The following is a 23,332-nucleotide window of genomic DNA, read 5'->3' on the forward strand; positions in this document are numbered from 1 at the left end:
TTGAAATACATCAGCATTCTTCCATCATCGCCAAGTCAAATTCCCGGAATTCTATACTTAACAGCATGACCTTCACCACAATAACTACTGCAGTTCACCCAGCCAGTTCACTTCAATCTTCGCAAAGGCCATTAGATATGGGCAATGAACATCAATGAAAGGCACAAACAGAAAAAAAATTCTTGCAAATTATGACCCCAGAACATGTTGCCCATTCTAACAGTTCAACCCTTTTAGGTCCAGTATCAGTTGGCCATACATCCCATTGTGGAATTATAGGCTGTGAGCCCGGATACCTCATCTCATTTTCTCAATGTCACTGATTTAACTTGAAATATCTTTCTTTGAAGAAGTCATATCTCCCAAATCTTCCTTCGTAAATAATTGGAGGAATTAGAAAGTCTCAATATTTATTCTGCAATGCTTATCCTGAATTCCATTCCCTTTTTTGATGTGATGTTGGGCTCCCACTCCATTATTATGATTTCACTAAGTGGACAGCATTAAGCTCCCTGTTTATCATCATGAGTCATGTCCCTGGGTCCAATCTTGTGAGCGCTTGACATCATTGGGAACTCGCTAATGCCAACACCATGCCTGCACCATTAAAGGGAAGATTTGCCTTGTCTATGACTAGTGGTAGAAGTCATTCCACGAGTTTTGGGTGTCTGGGAGGAAGCCATGGCAAAGCATAGGTGAGAGTAGCTACCCCAATTTTCAGGTGGAGCTTTAGATGCCATCAATGGAGAGCAAGGTCATTGCCAGGAGTGAAACCCAAGGAACACAAATGAAATGCCACAAGAGGTTTAATAACCTCATATGCATTGACAGGATCAGTGTAGACATCATCATGCTTTTCTCCACGGATGCTGCCTGGCCTGCTGAGTTCTTCCAGCATCATAGTGTTTTTCATCTGGATTCCAGCATCTGCAGTCCTTTGTTTCTCTAGACATCATCAAATCCTATCTCCCAAGAACTGCACCACCAGCCTTCCACTTTCATCCATGCAGTATTACCCTATCACCTACCTAATAATAATCTATGACTCTAGATTCCCAATATTCATTTACCCACCAAACTGGCACACTTGCATCATAACTCCAAGCCTCATACCTACATCTCACAGCTTACAAAGACACTATCAGCTATTTAAACATGGCAGTCACGACACACCACTGATCCATGCCATTCTTTTGTCATAGAATATAGAACATTACAGCAGAGTATAGGCCCTTTGGTCCACGATGTTGTGCTGACATTTTATCCTGCTCTAAGATCTATCTAACCCTTCCCTCCCACATAGCCCCCCATTTTTCTATCATTCATGTGTTTATCTAAGAGTCTCTTAAATGTCCCTAATGTATCTGCCCCCACAACCTCTGCCGGCAGTGCATTCCACGCAGCCACCACTCTCTGTGTAAAAAACTTACCTCTGACATCCCCGTTATATCTTCCCCAATCCCCTTAAAATTATGCCCCCTCGTATTAGCCATTTTCACCCTGGGAAAAAGTCTCTGCCATAATTCATAGTTCCCTTCATTATGAATAACTTCATCAATATATTTGTCACAATGCAACAATCCATGACAATACTGATAGAAGTGACTGCTGCACAGTCCGTGTACAAGTTGTATATCTTCACACTGACAATACCCTCTCTGCTGTTGTGCGTTGGCACCATGGTAAATGGAATATATTTAGAACAGATTGTTCCGCTTAAAATCTGCCCTCCATCAGGTGTCATGGACCGTCCGTATCAGCGGAGTTATATTCCACAACAATCAATAATGTCAGTGTATGGCACATTCCTCACTCTTGCATTACCATCAGCTCTATGGACTGATCCTGGCAATGAGAAGTGTAGAAGAGCACACAAACATGCCAGAAACAGCACTAAAAATACCCAAAGGTAAGGAAGGTGCCAATCTGGTTAAGCTGCATCTCAGGACTACATGGCAAAAATAGTATGTGATAGTTAGACCTAAGCAGCCCCATAACCATCAAAGCTCTACAGTCCTGCCACACTCAGTTCATGAATGGTAGTAAACAATGAAACAGCTAATAGGAGGAGAGCGCTTCATGAATACTCCCATACTTAATAATGGCAGAACCCAGCACGAGTTAAAAAGTATATGGCTGAACCCTATCTGGAGCTAGAATTGTTGAGTGGATAATCCATCTCAGTCTCCTGGTGAGGGATAAATCATCAGAGAAACTTGTCAGGAATCTTATGGAATAAAGGGAAGGTGGGGAATTCCTACCGGATTCCTTCTTCTTCAGCCCTTTATCTCTTCTACCTATCACCTCCTTACATCTCCCCCACCACACACCTACCTTCCCCCTCTCACCTGGACTCACCCGTCAGCCCCTGCTCCTCCCCCTCCCCCGACCTTCTTATTTTCTGGCTTCTGCCCTCTTCCCCTCCAGTCCTGATGAAGGGTCTCGGCCAGAAACGTCGACTGTTTATTTCCCTCCATAGATGCTGCCTGACCTGCTGAGTTCCTCCAGCATTTTGCATGCATTAACGTGGCGAAAGAGAGATATTTAATAGATTTTTTTTAAAGTATTTAAATGATATTTAAAAGTATATGTTGGTACCATAGCTGATGCTAGAAAAATTAAAACCACTGTAGCGTCCGGGCTAAGGAATGAGATCGCCTCCCCTTGGGAGCAGCGCGGTGACCAATCACCGGGCAACGTCCCATTCCGAACCTGGCGGTTATCCAATCGGTTGCGGCGTGACCATGGCGACAGCGCAGCGTCCAATCCGCGAGGGGACAATTTTCGGCGCATTCAACCAATCAGAACCCCGACAGCGGAAAGCGGCTGAATAAAAGGCAGGCGGGGCGCCGCGCCGGGCGGAGTTCAGTGGGACTCGGGGTTGGTGGCGGTATGTTGCATCTCAATGGGGCACTCGCGGCTTTGTTTCTGCTCTTAACCCAGGTGAATAAGTTTAACAGCATAATAGCGAATGCAATATGATGCATTAATATAATAAAGAATTTGCGCCTTGTGTCTTCTTATCTAAATTATTGCGGATCCTGGAAATCTCAAACGAGAAAAAAAGTCTGACGGAGAAAGAAACGGAATTAAAGTCGGTCACCTGTCATCGAATTGATGCAAAAGTTATCGGTGTTTAAACAAAAATCAGGATGAAGTAGCGGAAGGGAATTTTTAAGGCAATCAGGCAATATTGTGCAGCATGTAAATATGAAAATTCTTTATAAAGAATAAATTCTTTTTTTAAATAAAGGAATGGAAATAGACGCGTGCATCTCAGTTTAGTAAAAGATCTCACTTTTTTTTTGTTTGACTTTTGCATTTCACAGTGGGCCAGTGCCCAGCATTGCTCTTCCCCGTGTAAGTGCTCGGCGGATCCACCAAAGTGCACGCCCGGAGTGCGGCTGGTGCGGGATAAGTGCGGCTGCTGTCGAGTCTGCGCCAAGCAGGCGGGCGAGGTCTGCTCGGAGACTGACGTCTGTGACCCGCACCAGGGGCTGCAGTGCGAGCACAGCGCTGACAGCCGCCACGGCCTGGGCGTCTGCATCGGTGAGTTTACAGCTTGCACCGTGAAACTCAATAACCAGCCTGACCCCCCCACCCCCGGTCTGTGCAGAAAAATGCACAATTCTCAAGAATTAACATTAGATCTGAATGAGGTGTGCGCACTTTGTCGAGCGTGGAACTGACGTGAGCTATACAGGCTACAAGAATTACATGTTTAAAAATGTTACGAGTGAATGTTCATGTGCAATGTGTCCTAATTTAATACTGATCAACAGCCCACCTGGCTTGGGTCAGGTAAACTGAAGAAATGGGGCACAAGGGCCCAGCGAGGAACTTTCAGCAGCCGAATGAAAACGGGGAAAATTGCGTAGAGTCTGGAAATGAAGTGGGTGAATTTTTGAGGTTTTGTTTTTCTGATTGTCGAGGGAAATATCGGTGGAAGAGATGAAGAATCTCCCAAAAAAAAGGGGCAATTATTGTTCCGGAATCTCTAAGTTTGGGTGGACCATCGCAGAACACTTCAGCACAGTACAGGTCCTTCAGCCCACGATGTTGTGCCAACATTTTATCCTGCTCTAAGATCTATCTAACCCTTCCCTCCATTTCTCTATCATTGATGTGTCTATCTAAGAGTCTCTTAAATGTCCCTAATGTATTTGCCCCCACCACCTCTGCCGGCAGTGCGTTCCACGCACCCACCGCTCTCTGTGTAATAACTTACCCCTGACATCCCCCTTATGCCTTCCTCCAATCACCTTAAAATTATGCCCCCTTGTGTTAGCCATTGTTGCCCTGGGGAAAAAGTCTCTGACTGTCCACTCGATCTGTGCCTCTTGTCTCGTACACCTCTATCAGGTCACCTCTCATCCTCCTCTCCAAAGAGAAAAGCCCTAACTCACTCAACCTATCCTCATAAGACGTGCTTTCCAATCAGAAGAACTTGCTCCACTGAGCACGTTTTAAGAATGGATATTTTTCTGATCATAAAATGCCTGATGTAGTACCAATATAAAGAATAAAACATAGAAATTCTGCTGATATCTATTTGTTTATGGAGGTGCTTGCATTCTGACGTGAATGAATTTCTGCATTTTTTTTAAATTGATACTTGGATATAAATGAAATTTTGTACTAACTTAAGGGGAAAAAAGGCCATATTTGTATGTCAGCCCTGATGCAGCCTCTTGACCTGTCAACCATCCCTTTCCTTGCACAGATGCTGCCTGACCCGCTGAGTTCCTCCAGTTTTTTTGCTTCACATTCCAGCACTTGCGGTCTCTTGTGTCTCTATATTTGTGTCGTGTTGACCTGGAGTCTACCTAGACCAGGCCTGCTATTACAAAGGGGGCAATGTTAATTGTAAGTCAATTAAAGAACATAATCTTTTAATAAGCTTGTGTTCTCTTCATCTAGACATTTAGTAATCAGCCTATCTTTGAGGATGAAAGGTTATGCTTCACATACAGATCCTGGAGCTGACTTTGTGACTAGCATTGTGCAGGAGGGGGAGGAGAGGAAGGATTCCAGTGGAACACACAGAGAACATCATGTGGTTTAAATTAAAAGTAGATACAAGAGACTGCAGATGCTGGAATCTGGAGCAACACACAAAATGCTGGAGGAACTCGGCAGGTCAGGCAGCATCAATGGAGGGAAATGGACAGTTGATGTTTCGGGTCAAGACTCTTCATCAGGACTGGAAAGGAAGAGGACAGAAGCCAGAATAAAAGGCTGGGCAGGGAGTGGAGCAAGAACTGGCAGGTGAATCTGGGTGAGAGGGGGAAGATCGGTTGATCCCCTCCTATCAGATTCCATCTTCAGCCTCTTGTTTCTTCCACCTATCGCTTCCCAGCTTCTTGCATCACTCCCACTCTCCCCCTCCCCCACCTGCCTATCTTCAGCCTCTCACCTGGATTCACCTATCACCTGCCAACTCTTGCTCCTCCCCCTCCCCCCAACCTTTTATACTGGCTTCTGCCCTCTTAAATGTAAACTGACTTTGAAAACTGGATACAAGGGAAGTAATGGTTGGACTTACCAAGAGTTTCATTTCTGCATTTGGGATTGTGTAGTAATGCCCTGCAGATTCCTTCAGCAGGGTCTGCTATTTGCTGTGTGCTTCGATAATTACGACGTGAAGCTGAAAGGAGTAATTTTCAAACTTGAAAAATTATTCCAAATTGTAAGACTTGTAGATCTGACGTCCAACGATATTTGCAGGAAGCTATCAATGGGCTGACTGCTTAGGTAGACAAATTTAAGGCATGGTAGTGTAGCGGTTAGCGTAACGCTTTACAGTGCCAGCGACCCAGGTTCAATTCTGGCCGCTGCCTGTAAGGAGTTTGTACATTCTCCCTGTGTCTGCATGGGTTTTCTCCAGGTGCCCCGGTTTCCTCCCACATTTCGAAGACACATGGGTTAAGAAGTTGTGGGCATGTTATGTTGGTGCCGGAAGTGTAGCAACACTTGCGGGCTGCCCCCAGAACACTCTATGCAAAAGATGTATTTCACTGTTTCGATGTACACATGACTAATAAAGATGTCTTGTCTTAAGGTGAACAAAAAATGAAATGTTAACATGAACAGACAAATGATTCAGTAATGTGGAAAAGTGGAGAGATTTTGAAGGTTTCTTTCTTCTAAAGTTGATGAGCCCAAAATAAAGCTCATGAGATGCTTCGATTATTGTATAATGCAATAACAAGCTGTGCCAGTCTCTCAGACTGATACAGACAGAAATCAAGTTAGCTGGATTGTAGAATTCAATACTGAGTCCAGAAGGCTGCAACATCTCCAGACAGAAGACGAGGTGCTGTCCCTCAAACCCCATTTCTTTTTCTCCTCTCTGGAAGCTGAGGACATGCATTTTGCAATGCTTGCATTCATTTGTCTATGTTCTCACCTCTGGGTTGCTCCCATTCACTCTGACCAGATAACCTTGTTTATCCCCATGGTCACCCTGAGTTAATTCTATCAGAGACATCCTCCCCCCCACACTCAACCCCTCCCCGACTCTCACTGCAGTTTAACGTGCTTCTTCTTTTCTCCTTCCCAGTTTGACCAGAGACATTGGCTCTGCTTCTCTTTCCACAGATGTAGTCTGCTCTGCTGAGTGGTAAAATTTATTTGAGAAGTATCATTAATACTGCTAGTGAAAGAATCACTAAATTGTATTTCTACCAGAAATTAGGTTTGAATTGCATACACAAGTAGTGTTTCCATTACTGGTTGAGACCATTTTCAAGTTGGCAGTGTGGGAATACTACAACAGCAAATTCAGCTTGTAGCTATAGAGCACTACAGCACAGAAACAGGCCCTTCGGTCCATCTAGTCCATGCTGGCCTGGTTTTCCACCTAGTTCCATCTACCTGCATACCTTTCTCATCCATGTACCTATCCAAACTTCTCTTAAATGTTACAACTGAACCCACATCCACCACTTCCACTGGCAGCTTGTTCCACACTCGCACCACCCTCTGAGTGAAGTAGTTCCCCCTCAGATTCCCCTTAAATATTTCACCTTTCACCCTAAACCTATGACCTCTAGTTCTAGTCTCACCCAACCTGTGGAAAAAGCCTATTTATTCACCCTATTTATACCTCTCATAATTTTCTGTACCTCTATAAGATCTCCCCTCATTCTTCTGCATTCCAGGGAATAAAGTCCTAACCTATCCCTGTAACTCAGGTCCTCAAGTCCTGCCAACATCCGTGTAAATTTTCTCTGCACTCTTTCACGCTTATTGATATCTTTCCTGTAGGTAGGTGACCAGAACTGTGCACAATACTCTAAATTTGGCCTCACCAACGTCTTATACAACTTCAACATAACATCCCAACTCCTGTACTCAGTTCCCTGATTTATGAAGGCCCATGTGCCAAAAGCGCTCTTTACAACCTTATTGACCTGTAATACCACTTTCAAGGAATCATGGATCTGTGTTCCCAGGTCCCTTTGTTCTACCACACACCTCAGTGCCCTACCATTCACTGTGTAAGTCTTACCCTGGTTTGTCCTCCCAAAGTGCATCACCTCACACTTGTCTGCATTAAATTCCATCTGCAATTTTTCAGCCCATTTTCCCAGATGGTCCAGATCACTTAGCAAGCTTTGATAGCCTTCCTCGCTGTCCACTACACTCCCAATCTTGGTGTCATCTGCAAATTTGATGATCCAGCTTACCACATTATCATCTAAATCATTAATATAGATGATAAACAACAATGGGCCCAGCACCGATTCCTATGGCACACCACTAGTCATAGGCCTCCAATCAGAAAACCATCTACTACCACACTCTGGCTCTCCCACCAAGCCGACATTGAATCAATTGATTACTTCATCCTGAATGCCAAGCGACTTAACCTTCTGGAGCAGCATCCCGTGCGAGACTTTGTCAAAGGCCTTGCTAAGGTCTGTGAAGACAACGTCCACCACCTTCCCTTCATCAACCTTCCTGGTAACCTCCTCAAAAAAAACTCTAAGATTGGTTCGACGTGACCTGCCACACACAAAGCCATGTTGACTATCCCTAATCAGGCCCTATCTAAATACTTGTATCCTGTCCCTCAGAATACCTTCCAATAATTTACCCACGACTGACGTCAGGCTCACCGGCCTATAATATCCCAGCTTATTCTTAGATCCTTTCTTAAACAACAGAACAACATTAGCTATCCTCCAGTCCTCCGGCACCTCACCCGTGGCTAAGGACGCTTCAAATATCTCTGCCAGGGTCCTTGCAATTTCTGCACTAACCACCCATAAGGTCTGAGGGGACGCCTCATCAGGCCCTGGGGATTTATCCACCCTAATTTGCTTCAACAGCAAGCACCTCCTCTTCTGTAATCCAGATACAATCCATGACCTCACTACTCTTTTCCTCAGTTCTATAGATTCTGTCTCCCAAGTGTAAACAGTTGCAAAAAATCCAATTAAAATCTCCCCCATCTCTTTCGGCTCCATGTGTAGATGACCACGCTGATCTTCAAGAGGACCAATTTTGTCCCTTGCTATCCTGTTGCTCTTAATATAGTTATAGAAACCTTTTGGATTCTCTTTCACCTTGTCTGCCAGAGCAACCTCATGTCCTCTTTTAGCCCTCCTGATTTCTCTCTGAAGTGTTCTCTTGCAATTTTTGTACTCCTCAACAGCATAATTTGATCCTAACGGCCTATACTTGATGTGCGCCTCTATCAGGAGGAAGCCAGAGAGTGAACTATATATTGATTAAGGAAACTTTCCTGAACACATTTGACAAACTCAATCCCATTTAGTCCTTTTATAGTATGGGAATCCCAGTCAATATGTGGAAAGTTAAAATCACCTACTATTACAACTTTTTATTTCTTGCAACTGTTTGCTATCTCTCTACAAATTTGCTCCTCTAAATCCCGCTGACTATTGGGAGCTCCATAATATAGTCCTGTTAACATGGTCATCCCTTTTTTATTCCTCAGTTCCACCCAAATTGCCTTAGTAGTCGAGCCTTCCAGTATGTCCTCTCTGAGCACTGCCGTGACATTTTCCCTGATGAGTGATGCCACCCCTCCCCCTTTAACACCTCCCCCTCTATCATGTCTAAAACGACGGAACCATGGAATGTTAGGCTGCCAGTCCTGTCCCTCCTGCAACCAGGTCTCACTAATGGCTACAACATCATAATTCCATGTGTTCATGTTCATCTGCCTTACCTACAATACTCCTTGCATTCTTTGTTTCCATTTTACAAGGGGCATATCAAACTAGGAAGAACAGAGCATAGGGAATGGAACATACTGTATCTAGCTAGAAGCAAAGACTGAATTCTCCCAAAGAAACAAGACCTTTTAAGAGATGCTGAAGTACTAAACACATTTTCTGCAATGTAAACTTTCTCTGTAAGCTGAACAATTTTAGAATAGACTGTTTAAGTAACATGACTGGAACACCTTAATAAAAATTTTGGAAATCTCAACCTGTGGACCCAGAACAGAACATCTTAAGTAAACATTGTCATTCTTATCACTTGGACTACATTAATTTTAGTGAGAAATTGTTGTGGTTTCTCACAGCGCTCTGTTTAGTGCTTGGTTGAGAATCAATCAAACTGATGAAAGGCAGATGGACTTTCAGGTTTATTTTGTAAACGTTTCAGCAACTGGGACATCTTCACATGGTAGTTTAAAGCACAGCTTCTCTTCTGTGACAGAGAATGGTGATATTGTATTGTTCCAATGAATTTTTTTTGCCCACAAGATCTAAGATCCAGCCAGTTCCTGATCTTGGCCAGAGGGTCAAGGAAAAGCATTTGTCCATCACCCAGACCTCTCTTTTTTTCAATCTGTGCAACATCGCCTATTGCTGGCCCAAGACTTTCTCATACTAAACAATTATTTTTCCCAGTGTGAAAATGGCTAACACAAGGGGGCATAATTTTAATGTGATTGGAGGAAGGTATAAGGGGGATGTCAGAGGTAATTTTTTTACACAGAGAGTGGTGGGTGTGTGGAACACACTGCCGGCAGAGGTCGTGGAGGCAGATACATTAGGGACACTTAAGAGACTCTTAGATAGCCACGTGAATGATGGAAAAATGGAAGGCTATATGGGAGGGAAGGGTTAGATGGATCTTAGAGCAGGACAAAATGTCAGCACAACATTGTGGGCTAAAGGGCCTGAACTGTGCTGTAGTGTTCTATGTTTAAATGAAGAATTCACAGACAATTTATAATCTCTAGAAAATTAAAGAATAGTTGGAACACTTAAAAGAAATTACAGGGTATTTTTAAAATTCTATAAGCTAATATATTTGAGTTCCTCTCATTAATGTCCCTCTGGTGGGTGAAATGCAATTTGTAGTTTGGAATGCTTGTTCTATTTATTAAATCAATGCATAACATTCAACTTAAATCTTTCTGAAGTAAACATTTGTTAAAAGAAAATTGACTCTGCTTTTCCAAGAATTTTTCAAATGTGACGTGTGAACCAGGTAGATTCTACTAACAAGACTGTTTTCAAGCATTTATTTACTCTGTAATCTATTAGATGTATTATTATTGTTCAAAAATAGGATTTTCTTAATCTTAATGAAAGCATATAAAAAGAATGATGTAAACTTAATGCCTTTTATCTTTGAAACCTAGCACATGAAGGTAATATCTGCATGTATGATGGTGTTGTCTATCGGAATGGAGAGACATTCCAACCAAGCTGCAAGTATCAATGTTCCTGTAAAGATGGTCTAATTGGTTGTGTACCCCGCTGTAATTTGGATATCCTCCTGCCTGGCCCTGATTGTCCATTTCCCAAACAAGTACAGATGCCAGGAGAATGCTGTGAACAATGGGTATGTGACGACAAGCAGGAAGCCCCTCTTGAAGGAATTGCAATGGCAGGTAAGTCCCAATGTTCTGTACTGGGCCAGGTCAACGCAATCCAACCTGCCACCTGTGGTTGCTCCATAGCTGCGCCAATCATTGTGGCTCCAACAACTTTGGCCTTGGTTCCACCACCGTCCCACATGTGAAATGGGTCATAAATGGCAACCAGGCCTCTATGTGATACATCCTGAGGACTAAGCTGTGATACCTCCTGAGACCCAAGCTGCAACAATATGCTGACAGCCTTTTATACTAAAATCAGAGACATTTAAAAACAGATGGACTTGATTTAAATAATTGGGAATCTGCCTGCATTCCCAGTAAACTCCACTGGAGTACAAGTTGAGAAAATATATTCTTGCACGTAATATGTTGTACTATTTTTAGATACAATTAAGGCATTTCCCAAATGCATTTGGCACTGAAGACGTAATTAATTCATTTAGAATTATTAAACATTGAAGGGTATAGAGGATGCATCATTAGCATATCAACAAATCAATGGGCAAGACTGCAAAGGCTAGCTGGCAGTTCCTTACAGAACTGTTGTCGAGCTTCAGTGTGCACATCAGTATGTTGCTTATTTCTGTGTACTGTGCACAACAGTGTGTCAAATCCAGCACATACGATGACTTTTTCCATCCCTGGTCTCACCATTGAGATCAGGGGTGCTCTGTTACTTGCTGAGACAAGGGACCTTGTAAAATTCATAAGAGATCACTGAACTTCATTAAGAAAGGTAACTTTAGCTCAGATTTTATTTAATTCACTTTGTAGTTGAATATACTTAAGTTTTAACCCATTAGATTACTGTTAATTAACTCCATTTCTGTGTGGAACTGAAATGTAAAGCAGTTGCTTATGGTTTGTTTTGCACTGCATAATTTATACTAAATATTAACTTGGTTTATTGGAACAGTACTGACCTATCTGAACAATAAGTGTCCAGAACAAATTTTTTCAAAGGTCTAGACCTGCCCCCATTCTACTTCCTGCCAATTGATAATATCATCTAAAAACACACTATCGATTTCCACGTGATCTTGTGTTATTAAACAGAATGTTGGAAATACTCAACACTTCAGGCAGCATAAGGTATAGGAGCAGATTTAGGCCATTTGGCCCATTTGAGTCTGCTCTGCTATTCAATCATGGCTGTTGTTTTCAATCCCATTCTCCCACCTTCTCCCCTAACTCCGTTACCAAACTCTGTTACCAATCAAGAACATGTCAATCTCTGCCTTAAATACACCCAATGACTTGGCCTCCACAGCTCTCTATGGCAACGAATTCCACAGATTCTCCACCCTTGGGCTGAAGAAATTCCTCCACATCTCAGTTTTAAAGCGTCATCCCTTTATTCTGAGGCTGTTCCCTCAGATCCTAGACTGTCCTACTGATGGAAACATCCTCTCCACGTCCATTCTATTCAGACCTTTCAGTATCTGGTAGGTTTCAATGAGATTTACCCTCATCCTTCTGAATTCCATTGATAACAATCCTAGAGCCATCAAACGCTCCTAATAGGTTAAGCCTTTCACTTCTGGGATCAATGTAGCATTTGTGGGGTGAGAAACAGTCAATGTTTTATTTCTGATGAAAGGTCTTCAACTGGGGATATTAACACTTTCCACAGATACTGCCTGATCGGCTGAATTCTTCCAGCATTTTCTGTTTTTATTTTAGATTCCCAGCACTTGAGGTTTTTGCTGCTTGATTACTCTTATGACACCCAGTTTACCAAACAGTCATCCACCTTGACCTCTCTATTATCACCTAAAATATTAGACTGCTTGTGAAACACCGGTACAGAAACTCCCCCCAAATATAGACAATACTGAAGCCATTGTTTTTGCCTTCACAAAGTTTGTCCCCTAGCCGCCAACACCAAACCTCTCCCTAGCACCCATGAAATGGAACCAGATTGTTCAGTTTTGGTGTTGTTTGATCCCAAGATGGACCACTTTGACACCATCTCCAGGAACATCTATTTCCACTTGAAGGTCATCAGCCAACTTCACCCTCTGCTTATCTACTGCTGAAACCTTCATTCATTCCTTTGTAGCCTCCACACTGCAATATTCCATTGTACACTGGCTGGCTTGTTCTTCCCTTGAAACTTGAGATCTTCCAAAACTGTTCATGTCCTAACTCAAACCATTTCACTTACCCATTACTGCTGTACTTACTGACCTGTATAAACTCCTTATTAAACAACACCCTCTATTTATATAAAAAAAGGAACTCTCTCCCTTTTTAAATCCTTCCATTGCCTCTCCCTTCTCCATTTGTAAACTGCTTTGACGTCATATTCATTGGAGAAATATCTCTGGCCTATCACCCATTCACAAATATAATTGCACTACTGTTGGCAGCTGTGCCTTCTAATGCCTGTGCCCTAAAACTTTCCATTTCTACCTATATTTCATCCTCTAAGATGCTCCTTAAGACTGGCAACTTTGATCAAGTTTTTTCATCACGTTACCTTGTGGGGATCAGTATCAATATTCAAACACCAAGTTCAAATTCAGGCTCTGAAAATAACGCCTTGGGTGACTGGAAAAGGCTATTTTAGGAACTCAGCATAATTTACCAACCTCGGTCAAGGATTAGATAAAGGGACAAAGTGAAATGGATATACAATCAACATGTTAGTAGAAAACTGAAAGGTCTACACCTTGAACTTAAATGTTCAACTACGAAGATATTACTTGGATAACTTCTCATGAATGTTGACAGAAATCTAGATGTGTTCTATCCCACAGTGAGATCTTCCAAATCAACCAACCATTGAGTCCCTTGCCTTGTCACTTCAACCATAAAGCTTCCAAGCCAATTTCCTAAATGATTGAAAGTTTTATCTTAGGAGACACCTACAGACATCAGCACTTGCGATAATGAGATAAGACATGGGAGAAAAGCTGTAGAGTACAAATTTCTTCAATGATTGCTTACCTATTAAATTTATTAAAATTAATTATAATTTATTAGTTTTAAATTTATTAAAATTAATTAGAAATTCCACCTACCACTACCATGCTTCTGTATATTGCTTTATCTAAGAAAATAACATTCTTTCTTTCAGCTTACAGACAGGAGGTGACCTATGAATTGGATTTAAATAGCCCTGGTCTGAATTGCATACAGCAGACCACACAGTGGAGTGCCTGCTCCAAAACCTGTGGCATGGGCATTTCCACTCGTGTGACGAATAAAAACCACCGCTGTGATATGGTAAAGGAGATGCGACTTTGTGAGGTTCGGCCATGTGGTGATTACAAAATCACTGCTAAAGTGAGTATAGATATCCAATACTGGTGAATTGCTATCCACTTTTGTTCTGTTTGTCAATACAGTGTTGGCAAGAACCTATGATTACCTGGTGGATTTGATGTAGAGAAATAGTGCAAAATACTTCCCAAAATCCAACTGGATGCTGAGCCAAAGGCAGTGGAAAGTCTCAACCTCAAAGCAGGAAGGAGAAAGGCAGCTCTTAAAGAAGCTAAGGGGCAGAGGTTTTGGAATATAAGATAAGGTATCTTTATTAGTCACATGTACATCAGAACACACAGTTAAATGCATCTTTTGCGTCGAGTGTTCTGGGGGCAGCCCGCAAGTGTCGCCATGCTTCTGGCACCAACATAGCATGCCCACAACTTCCTAACCCGTACATCTTTGGAATGTGGGAGGAAACCAGAGCACCCGGAGGAAACCCACGCAGACACGGGGAGAATGTACTGTACAAACTCCTTACAGACAGTGGCCGGAATTGAACCTGGGTCGCAGGTGCTGTAATAGCATTACACTAACTGCTACACTACCGTGCCTGCCCATAAGATGAGATCTTTATTAGTCACATGTACATTGAAACACACAGTGAAATGCATCTTTTGCATAAAGTGTTCTGGTGGCAGCCTGACTCTAGTGAAGGCATAGCCATATCAGTGAAGAAAAAGTAATGAGGAATGCCCAAGAGGCAAAATTTGGAAGGAATAGAATTCAGAAGATCATAGAGGTGAGGAGGTTACCAGGATGGTGGGAAGGTAGGTCATGAAGGGAATTTAACACCAAGATAAACATTTTAAATTTGAGGATCAAATGCTGGAGATCTGAAACAAAAAACACAAGATGTTAGAAAATCTCAGCAGGTCAGGCAGCATCAGGTAATCAGGATTAGCAAGAACTGAGATGAAGGATGAGTGAGACTCTGTATAGGATAAGATCTGGCAAAAAAGCTTGGGGCAAGTTCAGTGAATGGAGGATGGGGGGCTGACAGGGAGAGTATTGGAATGGATGAAAATAATGAGCATGGTAGCGTAGCGCTATTACAGCGCCAGCGACCCGGGTTCAATTCCCGCCACTGCCTGTAAGGAGTTTGTACGTTCTCCCCGTGTCTGTGTGGGTTTCCTCCGGGTGCTCTGGTTTTCTCCCACATTCCAAAGACGTACAGGTTAGGAAGTTGTGGGCATGCTATGTTGGCACTGGAAGCGTGGCGACACTTGCGGGCTGCTGCCAGCACATTCTCAGTAACGCAAAAAGACGCATTTCACGGTTTCGATGTACGTGTGACTAATAAATATCTTAAAATCTTATCTTCCTTGATGTCGTAAAATGGACAATATCGAGACAGCTTCCATCTGGTCATCATTGCCACAACACCCACACTCCCACCTCCACTTGTGTGGAGAGGACAAAAGTTGTAGGTGGATGCTTCAACCATAATGAGGACTGTAAAGTGTGTTGTGGTGGAATGTCTTTTTTGATGGAGAGGATATATGGTGGGAGCACACAATAGGATTAAATAGTGTGCTCTGTAGGTGAAAGGTCTGCTTCAACCTGAAGAGCACAGAATGGGATTGAAGCTATCATATTTCATCCCAATATGGTAAGACACAGGAAGGATTTTCACAGGAGTGTTATCATTGGATGATCTTGAGTTTAAATATGAAGTGATCTTGTATCTTATTAGTTCATTATAATAAAATATAAATCCCTGGCACCAATTTAGAATTTAAGTTCAACTTGTACCAAGTTTTTTTTGGTATCTGTATTGTTGACCTATTGCATTGTAACCACTGCTGCTTCATTCCAACAGCAACACTGTCTTTATTAGTGAAGGGAAATGGATCTCTCCTTCCTCCTCTATCTTGGCACCCTTAAAACCTTGCCTTATGCCCCATCAGTTCTGTATGAATGGATCTGTGAGTTTAGGGGAGATTGTGAAATTCAGCTTCGGTAGCCATGTAACATGGATGGTCAGAATAAACACTGCATGATAAGAAGAAACGATCTATTAATAGTTGCATTTCCAACATTAGCCTCCCTCATTTCTAACTGTCTATTAATTGGACTTGTTTTACACTTTATTTTGTTCTTAGAAAGGAAAGAAGTGCATCCGAACATCAAGAGCAACTAAACCAACTCACTTTACGTATAATGACTGCTTAAGCATCCAGTCCTACAAACCTAAATATTGTGGAGTCTGCAGTGACGGAAGATGCTGCACACCCCACAGCACCAAAACATCTCTGGTGCACTTCAGATGTGCAGGAGGAATAACTATTAAAAAGCAGGTGATGATCATTAACACCTGTGTCTGCCATGATAACTGCACCCAAGGTGACACTGTTCACCAAATGGAGCAAGTATCCAGTCCTTGAGTCATAGTTTTAAAGCTGGTTATTGCAGCATTTTGTATTTGTATTTCTAGGTAATCTTCAAAACACGGTTAATTAGATTTGGTTTGTAAAAAATACATTGTATATTTGTATTGAACATTGTATTTAAAGAACGTTCTTTCCTGTTGCTCAGATTGTAAATAGTAAACTGGTCTATCAGTAAGATGAGAATTATGTATGTACAATTCCTGTTAAATGCAATTAAAATATATTTTTATATAAACATTACACATGCCTTCATTTCCCATGTTAGTAGACATCTGGAATTTTGCTAGGCAGTTTAAGTTGAGATGAAACAACATGTTTTACTTATCTTGACGTGATTCCTTTTGTGATGATACAGTGGGCTGCTCTCAGGTGCCTGGTGAGATTAGTACTTCTGGCAAAATAAATAACAACCTTAACCTTGCAGTATGGAATAGGCGAAAAGGAGGATCAGTGAACGGTCACAATTTCCTATCTGCATTTCTCTGAGAGTGGTATTTCTGTAATTTTGGGGCCATGATGTGGAAATTGTTACTGGCGTTTCAAGATCTAGATATGTTAAGTGAGACAAAATCTTCAATGGCTTAGATACTTGTTATTTACTGATGAATTAAAAGTTTGGTATCAGCACAAATTATGTTGCAGACACAATTACTGTACATCTGTACTTTGTGCAGTAACATTAAAATATGTACTGACTTCCAAGGAATTGCATATACAAAGAGAAAAAGTGTACAGATAGCTGCTAATTTAATGGCAGTGCCCAAAGACACATGTCTTCTCCAATAATTGTATAATACAGTGGAAAGCATGAGAATGTTGACAAATTTGCCCTGTTTCTGTGTCAGGAAGTTTCAAGTCCCCAGTGCAAACAGTCTGAAACTCAGTTTCCTGCTCCACACTCCTGAGCGACCCAAGGAGTCTTGCCACACAGTTGGATCTTGCTGAAATTCCCCAAAATTTATGTTGCACTGTTAAATGTGGGATCTGCAACCTTATTTATTTCAATGAGGATTTTAGGGCTGTGGAGAAGACAGGTAGGAGAAGGAATTTTTTTTTAAACTAAGCATTTCTAAGCATACTTCATTTAATTTTTAAAGGTTTATGTATGTTTCTGAATGTTAGATTTTGCCAACTTTGTAGGCAGGGCTTGTTCTGGCCCATGCAAGTTCACCTTCATATCATTCAAGGATCTGTCTCAGTGACATAAGGCTTGTCACTCAATTTCAGGACCACCTGGCCAAGCAAGATCAGCCTCCTGGATTCAGCTGAGTTAAATGGTGACCAGGGGCAGTGAGTGCATTAGAATCCAGATCAATGTAATTTAAATAATCTACACCTACATGGGGAATTTTCCCATTATATACATACAAACTAAATCAGGAATAGACCCAAGGTTGTGTCCCCACCTCATTATTTCTTTCTCTGATAATTGGATCATTGCGTGCTGATAGAGGGATATAAGTCTTGTTATGTTTTCATTTTGACCAATGGAATTGTGTGTTCATTCCTGCTAATTTTACAGACTGCGAAAATAAAGCAAAGCTTTCCCATAATGTCCTCCCAATAAACTAACTAACTTAATTAACGTGAGTCTTGTTTTCCTGTTCTCTTGCCTATAGCTCTTGCATTAGAAATTAGTCATAAACATGCATGATGAAAAACTCTTCACTCATTTTGAATTTTGTGGGATAATTAAATGCTTATGGAATGATTTATTTTGCATAATTATTAAAACCAAAAAAATTGCAGATGCTGGAAACCTGAAGTAAAGACAAAAAGTGCTGAAAGGTCATCATTCTGAAACATTAGCTCTCTTCCTCTCTCCACAGATGCTGCCTGATCTACTAAGTATTCTCAGCAATTTCTGTATTAACCCAACAAAGGTGCATATTAGAAACACAGAAAACCTACAGCACAATTCAGGCCCTTCGGCCCACAAAGCTGTGCCAAACATGTCCCTACCTTAGAAATTACTAGACTTACCCATAGCCCTCTATTTTTCTCAGCTCCATGTACCTATCCAAATGTCTCTTAAAAGACCCTATCGTATCCGCCTCCACCACCGTTGCCGGCATATTGTTTTAAACCAACATCTGTTCCATAACATTACCATGAACCGGATGCATCTCAGGTTTGTACCAATTGGACATCATCTGGGTGAAGTGCACACAAGTCTATGGGCATCAAATCTCTCTTTGCATATCTAAGCAACCCATTAGGACACCTGAATGGATGTTAATTAAGCCAGACAAACAGATCAAGACCCCACCACACTTTCACCTGCCAGTTTTGTGACTGTGAAGTGAGTCACTGGAGACACCGAAGCTGGTAGATATAAATATCCATCACAACAAGCAGACATTTTCTTGGAGACTCTCAGTAGAGTCTCTCTGAACTCAAAGCACATCAAGTTTTTATACTCTTAAGAACAAAGATAGCAGCAGGTGAATTGACACAATTGGGACCTGCTCTTCTATTTGCAGTGATCTTGTGTACATCTCCCAATCCATCAACCTGCACATTCAAAGGATCTTGCACCACCTTCTCCAGCATCACCTTCTCCAACACCACCAACCTCATTTTTTTCTACCTTCTCCTTTCAGCGTGCAGAATGGATCGTTACGTTTGGGTGCACTGGACCATTTCTCCATCTCCGACAATACCCACTGCCCTTTCCATGGCACCTTCCCATGCAACTGCAGGAGATGAAATACCTGCTCTTTTACATCCTCCTGTCCTGTTATTTTTTTGTTCAGGTGAAACAGCGATTTACTTTGTATTTCTCTTTCATATATCCTATTCACTGTTCACTGGGGAGATCAATGAAGATAAGGTGCCTACTTTGTGGAACATTTCCAATCCGTAAGCATAGCCCCAAACATCCCCTCACCCATCTCTGTAAACATACCCCATTCCCCCCTTTCCCCATCCTACTTAAGTCTAAGTTTTCCCAGTTCTGACGAAAGGTCATCGACTTGAACTTGTACTTGAGAACAGGATACATATTTTAAGTTCAAGTTATACTTTATTGCCATTCACCCATATGCTGTAAAACACATGGAGGGACAAAATGTCGTTTCCCCCAGACTCACTCAACAGAGGACATACATAGAACAGAGGACATACAATAAACGCAGACAAACAAAAATTGTGCAAGTACAAATAGTGCAAAAAATGGTATATACAGAATACAAAATTAGTGCAGGGTTAGTGCAAAATCGAGTTGGACGAAAACAATACAGAACTCAGTGTGTTGCACTAAATGTATAAACATGTTCAGCTGCAGCCAAAGTTCTTATGCACCGTTGTGCAAACCAAGGCTTTTGATGTGGCATTTGTCTGAGACTGCCTCCAGGGTATTGAGGAGCCTGACAGCCTGGGGGAAAAACTGTTGTGCAGTCTAGTAGTTCTGGCCCAGATGCTCCGGTAGCGCTTGCCAGACGGCAGTGGGACAAATAGGTCGTAGGAGGGATGAGAGGGGTCATCTATGATTTGGCAGGCCTTGCGGGTGCTTCGTGTGTTGTAGATGTCCAGGGTAGAGGGAAGAGGTACTCCAATGATCTTTCCAGCCGTGCTCGCAATTCTCTGCAAAGTCTCGCGGTCTGAGGTGTTACAGTTACTGTACCAGGCAGAGATGCAGGTGGTCAGGACACTCTCAATGGTACCCCTGTAGAATGTGGTGAGGGTGGGGGAGTGCAGGTTTGCTCTCTTCAGCCACTGTAGGAAGCGGAGACGCTGCTGTGCCTTCTTGGCAAGGGAGGAGGTGTTGGTTGACCAGGACAGGTCATCTGCTATGTGTATTCCCAAGAATTTACAGCAGCTGACTCTCTGTACAATGGTGCCACTGATGCAGAGGGGTGAGTGGTCAAACTGGGCCTTTCTAAAATCCACAATCATCTCCCTTGTTTTGTTCACGTTCACCACAGATGCTGCCTGACCTGCTGGGTATTTGCAGCAGTTTCTGTTTCTATTTTCAGGCGTTATTATAACCAGAAGCTTCCCTTCCTCAACAGTGCCAGTGGGTCTGTGGGTAGATCAAAGACTCATTGTGAGTTTGATGCACTAGCAGGATCCTCTCTCGTGGAACACAGGTGGAACCAGTGAAAGGGGATTCCAATGAATTAGCACTGAGTATTGGGACAGGAAGAAATGAGAACATGTAGATGAGTCGTTTTTTAAGAAAATCTGCCATAAATCCATGCACTCTGGACACCGGCTCGCATTCTGGTCACATTCCGGACTAATGATTGAGCCAGAAGCCAGATCATCCAGATTTCCACATATAAAGATGCCAGATTATTGTTTTGCTGAATCACTTTAATCCACTTTGATTAACTATCAAGGAAATTGTCATTTGCTTTTTGTTTCAAAATTTTACATAACTAAATACTTCCTGAGAAGGTGCAGAAAATCTTGAGCGTGGCTGGAAAGGAGATTTGTGACGCTTGTTCTTAAAGCTTTGGCAATTACTGCATCAGCTCAAGAATAGTTTGAGGTCACTGTCCGAACACTGTACTGCTGCCTCTCAACAAACTTAACGTCATATGTCAGTGATAATAAATCTGATTCTGATTCTGATTCTGATTCATTCACCTCAAAGCAAGATTGAGGAATGAATAATTCGCCCACACCACCAGGTTCAAGAACAGCTACTTCCCTTCAACCATTTGGTTCTCGAACCAACCAGCACAACCCTAATCACAACCTCAGTCCAGCAACAGTATGACCACTTTGCACTACAATGGACTTTGTTTTTGTTCTAATTGTGTTCTTTCTTGTATAATTTATATTTGTTTTTCTTATAAATGTTGTGTACCTGATGCTATGTGCCTGTGATGCTGCAGCAAAAAAGTTTTTCAATGCACCTGTGCATACAAGTACTTGTGCATAGGACAATAAACTTGACTAACTTAGTCTTCCAAATAAGGCCAATAAAGAGAGCTCCCTGTTATTGCTTTTTAACTGATGGTTTCCCTGTAAGCAGGATGAAGTGCAGCGAAAATATTTTCTCTTATATGAGTAGTCATTGTCCCTCCATGACCCCACTGTCTGCATCCTTGCTCACATGACAATTCATCACGATGACTGTGGAACAATTTCAGTTCCTCATCCATACACCATCAAATTCCGTCACCTCATCAATGTCTGTTCACAGACCCTTTCAACATTGGGTCTTTCTGGGTCTTTAACATTGACTGCTACTCAGATCGCAAGTCCATGCTGAAGGACTAAAAACTGTGAAATCCAGAAATCTGAAATAATGACAAAAAAAAAGATTTAAAATATCCAGCAGGCCAGCACAGCATCTGTGGAGAAAGAAACAGTATTAATGTTTCAAGTTAAGCCAAAGCTCCCAATACCATTCAAGGCTGAATTTGATGCTTGCACAGTCCAGTGACAAGTCCCTTGCCACTGAGACCTGCTGTGCTCTGCAGTCTCATGGGGACATACAGAGCTCATGAGAGTAATCACAGGAAAACACCACAATCACTCATTTTTGTTTCCATAAAATTATCTAAAACTTGCCAAGGGAGAGTCATCCAATCATTCAACATTCCAGAGGGAAAAAACAATTATCTTTGGCACAACTTTGTATTGTCTTCCAAAAGACATAGTTTATACATATCCCAAAATGCAGTGGTTCATTTGCAAGACACAACGTTTAAATTTAAAGGGACTATCTGTGAAGGTCTGCAGGTGGGGCTGTATGAGTGTGACACCTGTGAAGCTGCAGCAGACCTTCTGCTCCTCCAGAAGAAATCCCTTTACCCAGAGGGTTGTGAACCTTTGGTATCCTCTACCCAAGAGAGTAGGCTCAGTCACACAGTATATTCAAGATTGAGATCTTCAGATATCATAGGGACCAAAGGATACGAGTCAGTGCAGCAAACTGGTGCAGAAGTATAAGATCAGCCATGATCTTATTGAGTGGCTCATTGGAGCAGCCAAGTTGTCTAGTCCTGCTTTCACTCCTTATTCTCAAATTTCGTTACAACAGGAGACCGTTTAGTCATAGAGTCATAGAGCACTACAGCACAGAAACAGGCCCTTCGGCCCATTAAGTCCATGCCAGCCTGGTTTTCTGCCTAGTCCCATCTACCTGCACCCGGACCATATCCCTCCAAGTCCCTCCCATCCACGTACCTATCCAAACTTCAACGTTACAATTGAACCCACATCCACCACTTCCGCTGGCAGCTTGTTCCACACTCGCACCACCCTCTGAGTGAAGAAGTTTCCCCTAAGATTCCCCTTAAATATTTCACCTTTCCCCCGAACCTATGTCCTCTAATTCTAGTCTCACCCAACCTTAGGGGGAAAAAGCCTGCATGCATTCACCCTATCAATGCCCTTCATAATTTTGTATACCTCCAAGCCAATACTGGCTCTCAGTACAATCCAATCAATCCCACTTGCCTACCAGTTTCCCTGTAACCTCCTCAGAGACTTTTTCCCAGGGCAACAATGGCTAACACGAGGGGGCATAATTTTAAGGTGATTGGAGGAAGGTATAAGGGGGATGTCAGGGGTAAGTTTTTTACACAGAGAGTGGTGGGTGCGTGGAACGCACTGCCGGCAGAGGTTGTGGGGGCAGATACATTAGGGACATTTAGAAGACTCTTAGATAGACACATGAGTGATAGCAAAATGGAGGGCTATGTGGGAGGGAAGGGTTAGATAGGTAATAGAGCAGGATAAAATGTCGGCACAACATTGTGGGCTGAAGGGCCTGTACTGTGCTGTAATGTTCTATATTCTGTGTTCTTCTCTATCACATCAAGTTCACTCTGATTCT

At 42.3% G+C, this 23,332-nt stretch overlaps 1 protein-coding gene across 1 annotated transcript; it reads left to right on the forward strand.

Annotated features, from left to right (window-relative positions):
- The first annotated feature begins 2,862 nt into the window (after positions 1-2,862).
- Positions 2,863-18,119, forward strand: LOC127574326 (CCN family member 3-like). Its single transcript, XM_052023246.1, has 5 exons — positions 2,863-2,943; positions 3,330-3,549; positions 10,634-10,885; positions 13,956-14,164; positions 16,249-18,119. The coding sequence occupies exons 1-5, from the start codon at positions 2,893-2,895 to the stop codon at positions 16,528-16,530; spliced, it is 1,014 nt and encodes a 337-aa protein (XP_051879206.1). The 5' UTR covers positions 2,863-2,892; the 3' UTR covers positions 16,531-18,119.
- Positions 18,120-23,332: the final 5,213 nt, after the last annotated feature.

Source organism: Pristis pectinata, chromosome 9, assembly GCF_009764475.1.
Source record: "Pristis pectinata isolate sPriPec2 chromosome 9, sPriPec2.1.pri, whole genome shotgun sequence".
Lineage (NCBI taxonomy): Eukaryota > Metazoa > Chordata > Chondrichthyes > Rhinopristiformes > Pristidae > Pristis > Pristis pectinata.

Excerpts from the sequence above, each read along its gene's own strand:
- LOC127574326 (XM_052023246.1), top strand. The coding sequence starts at position 2,893 with ATGTTGCATCTCAATGGGGCACTCGCGGCTTTGTTTCTGCTCTTAACC. Across the intron at positions 3,550-10,633 it reads CGGCCTGGGCGTCTGCATCG|CACATGAAGGTAATATCTGC; the intron begins GTGAGTTTACAG and ends TTTGAAACCTAG. Across the intron at positions 14,165-16,248 it reads ATTACAAAATCACTGCTAAA|AAAGGAAAGAAGTGCATCCG; the intron begins GTGAGTATAGAT and ends TTTTGTTCTTAG.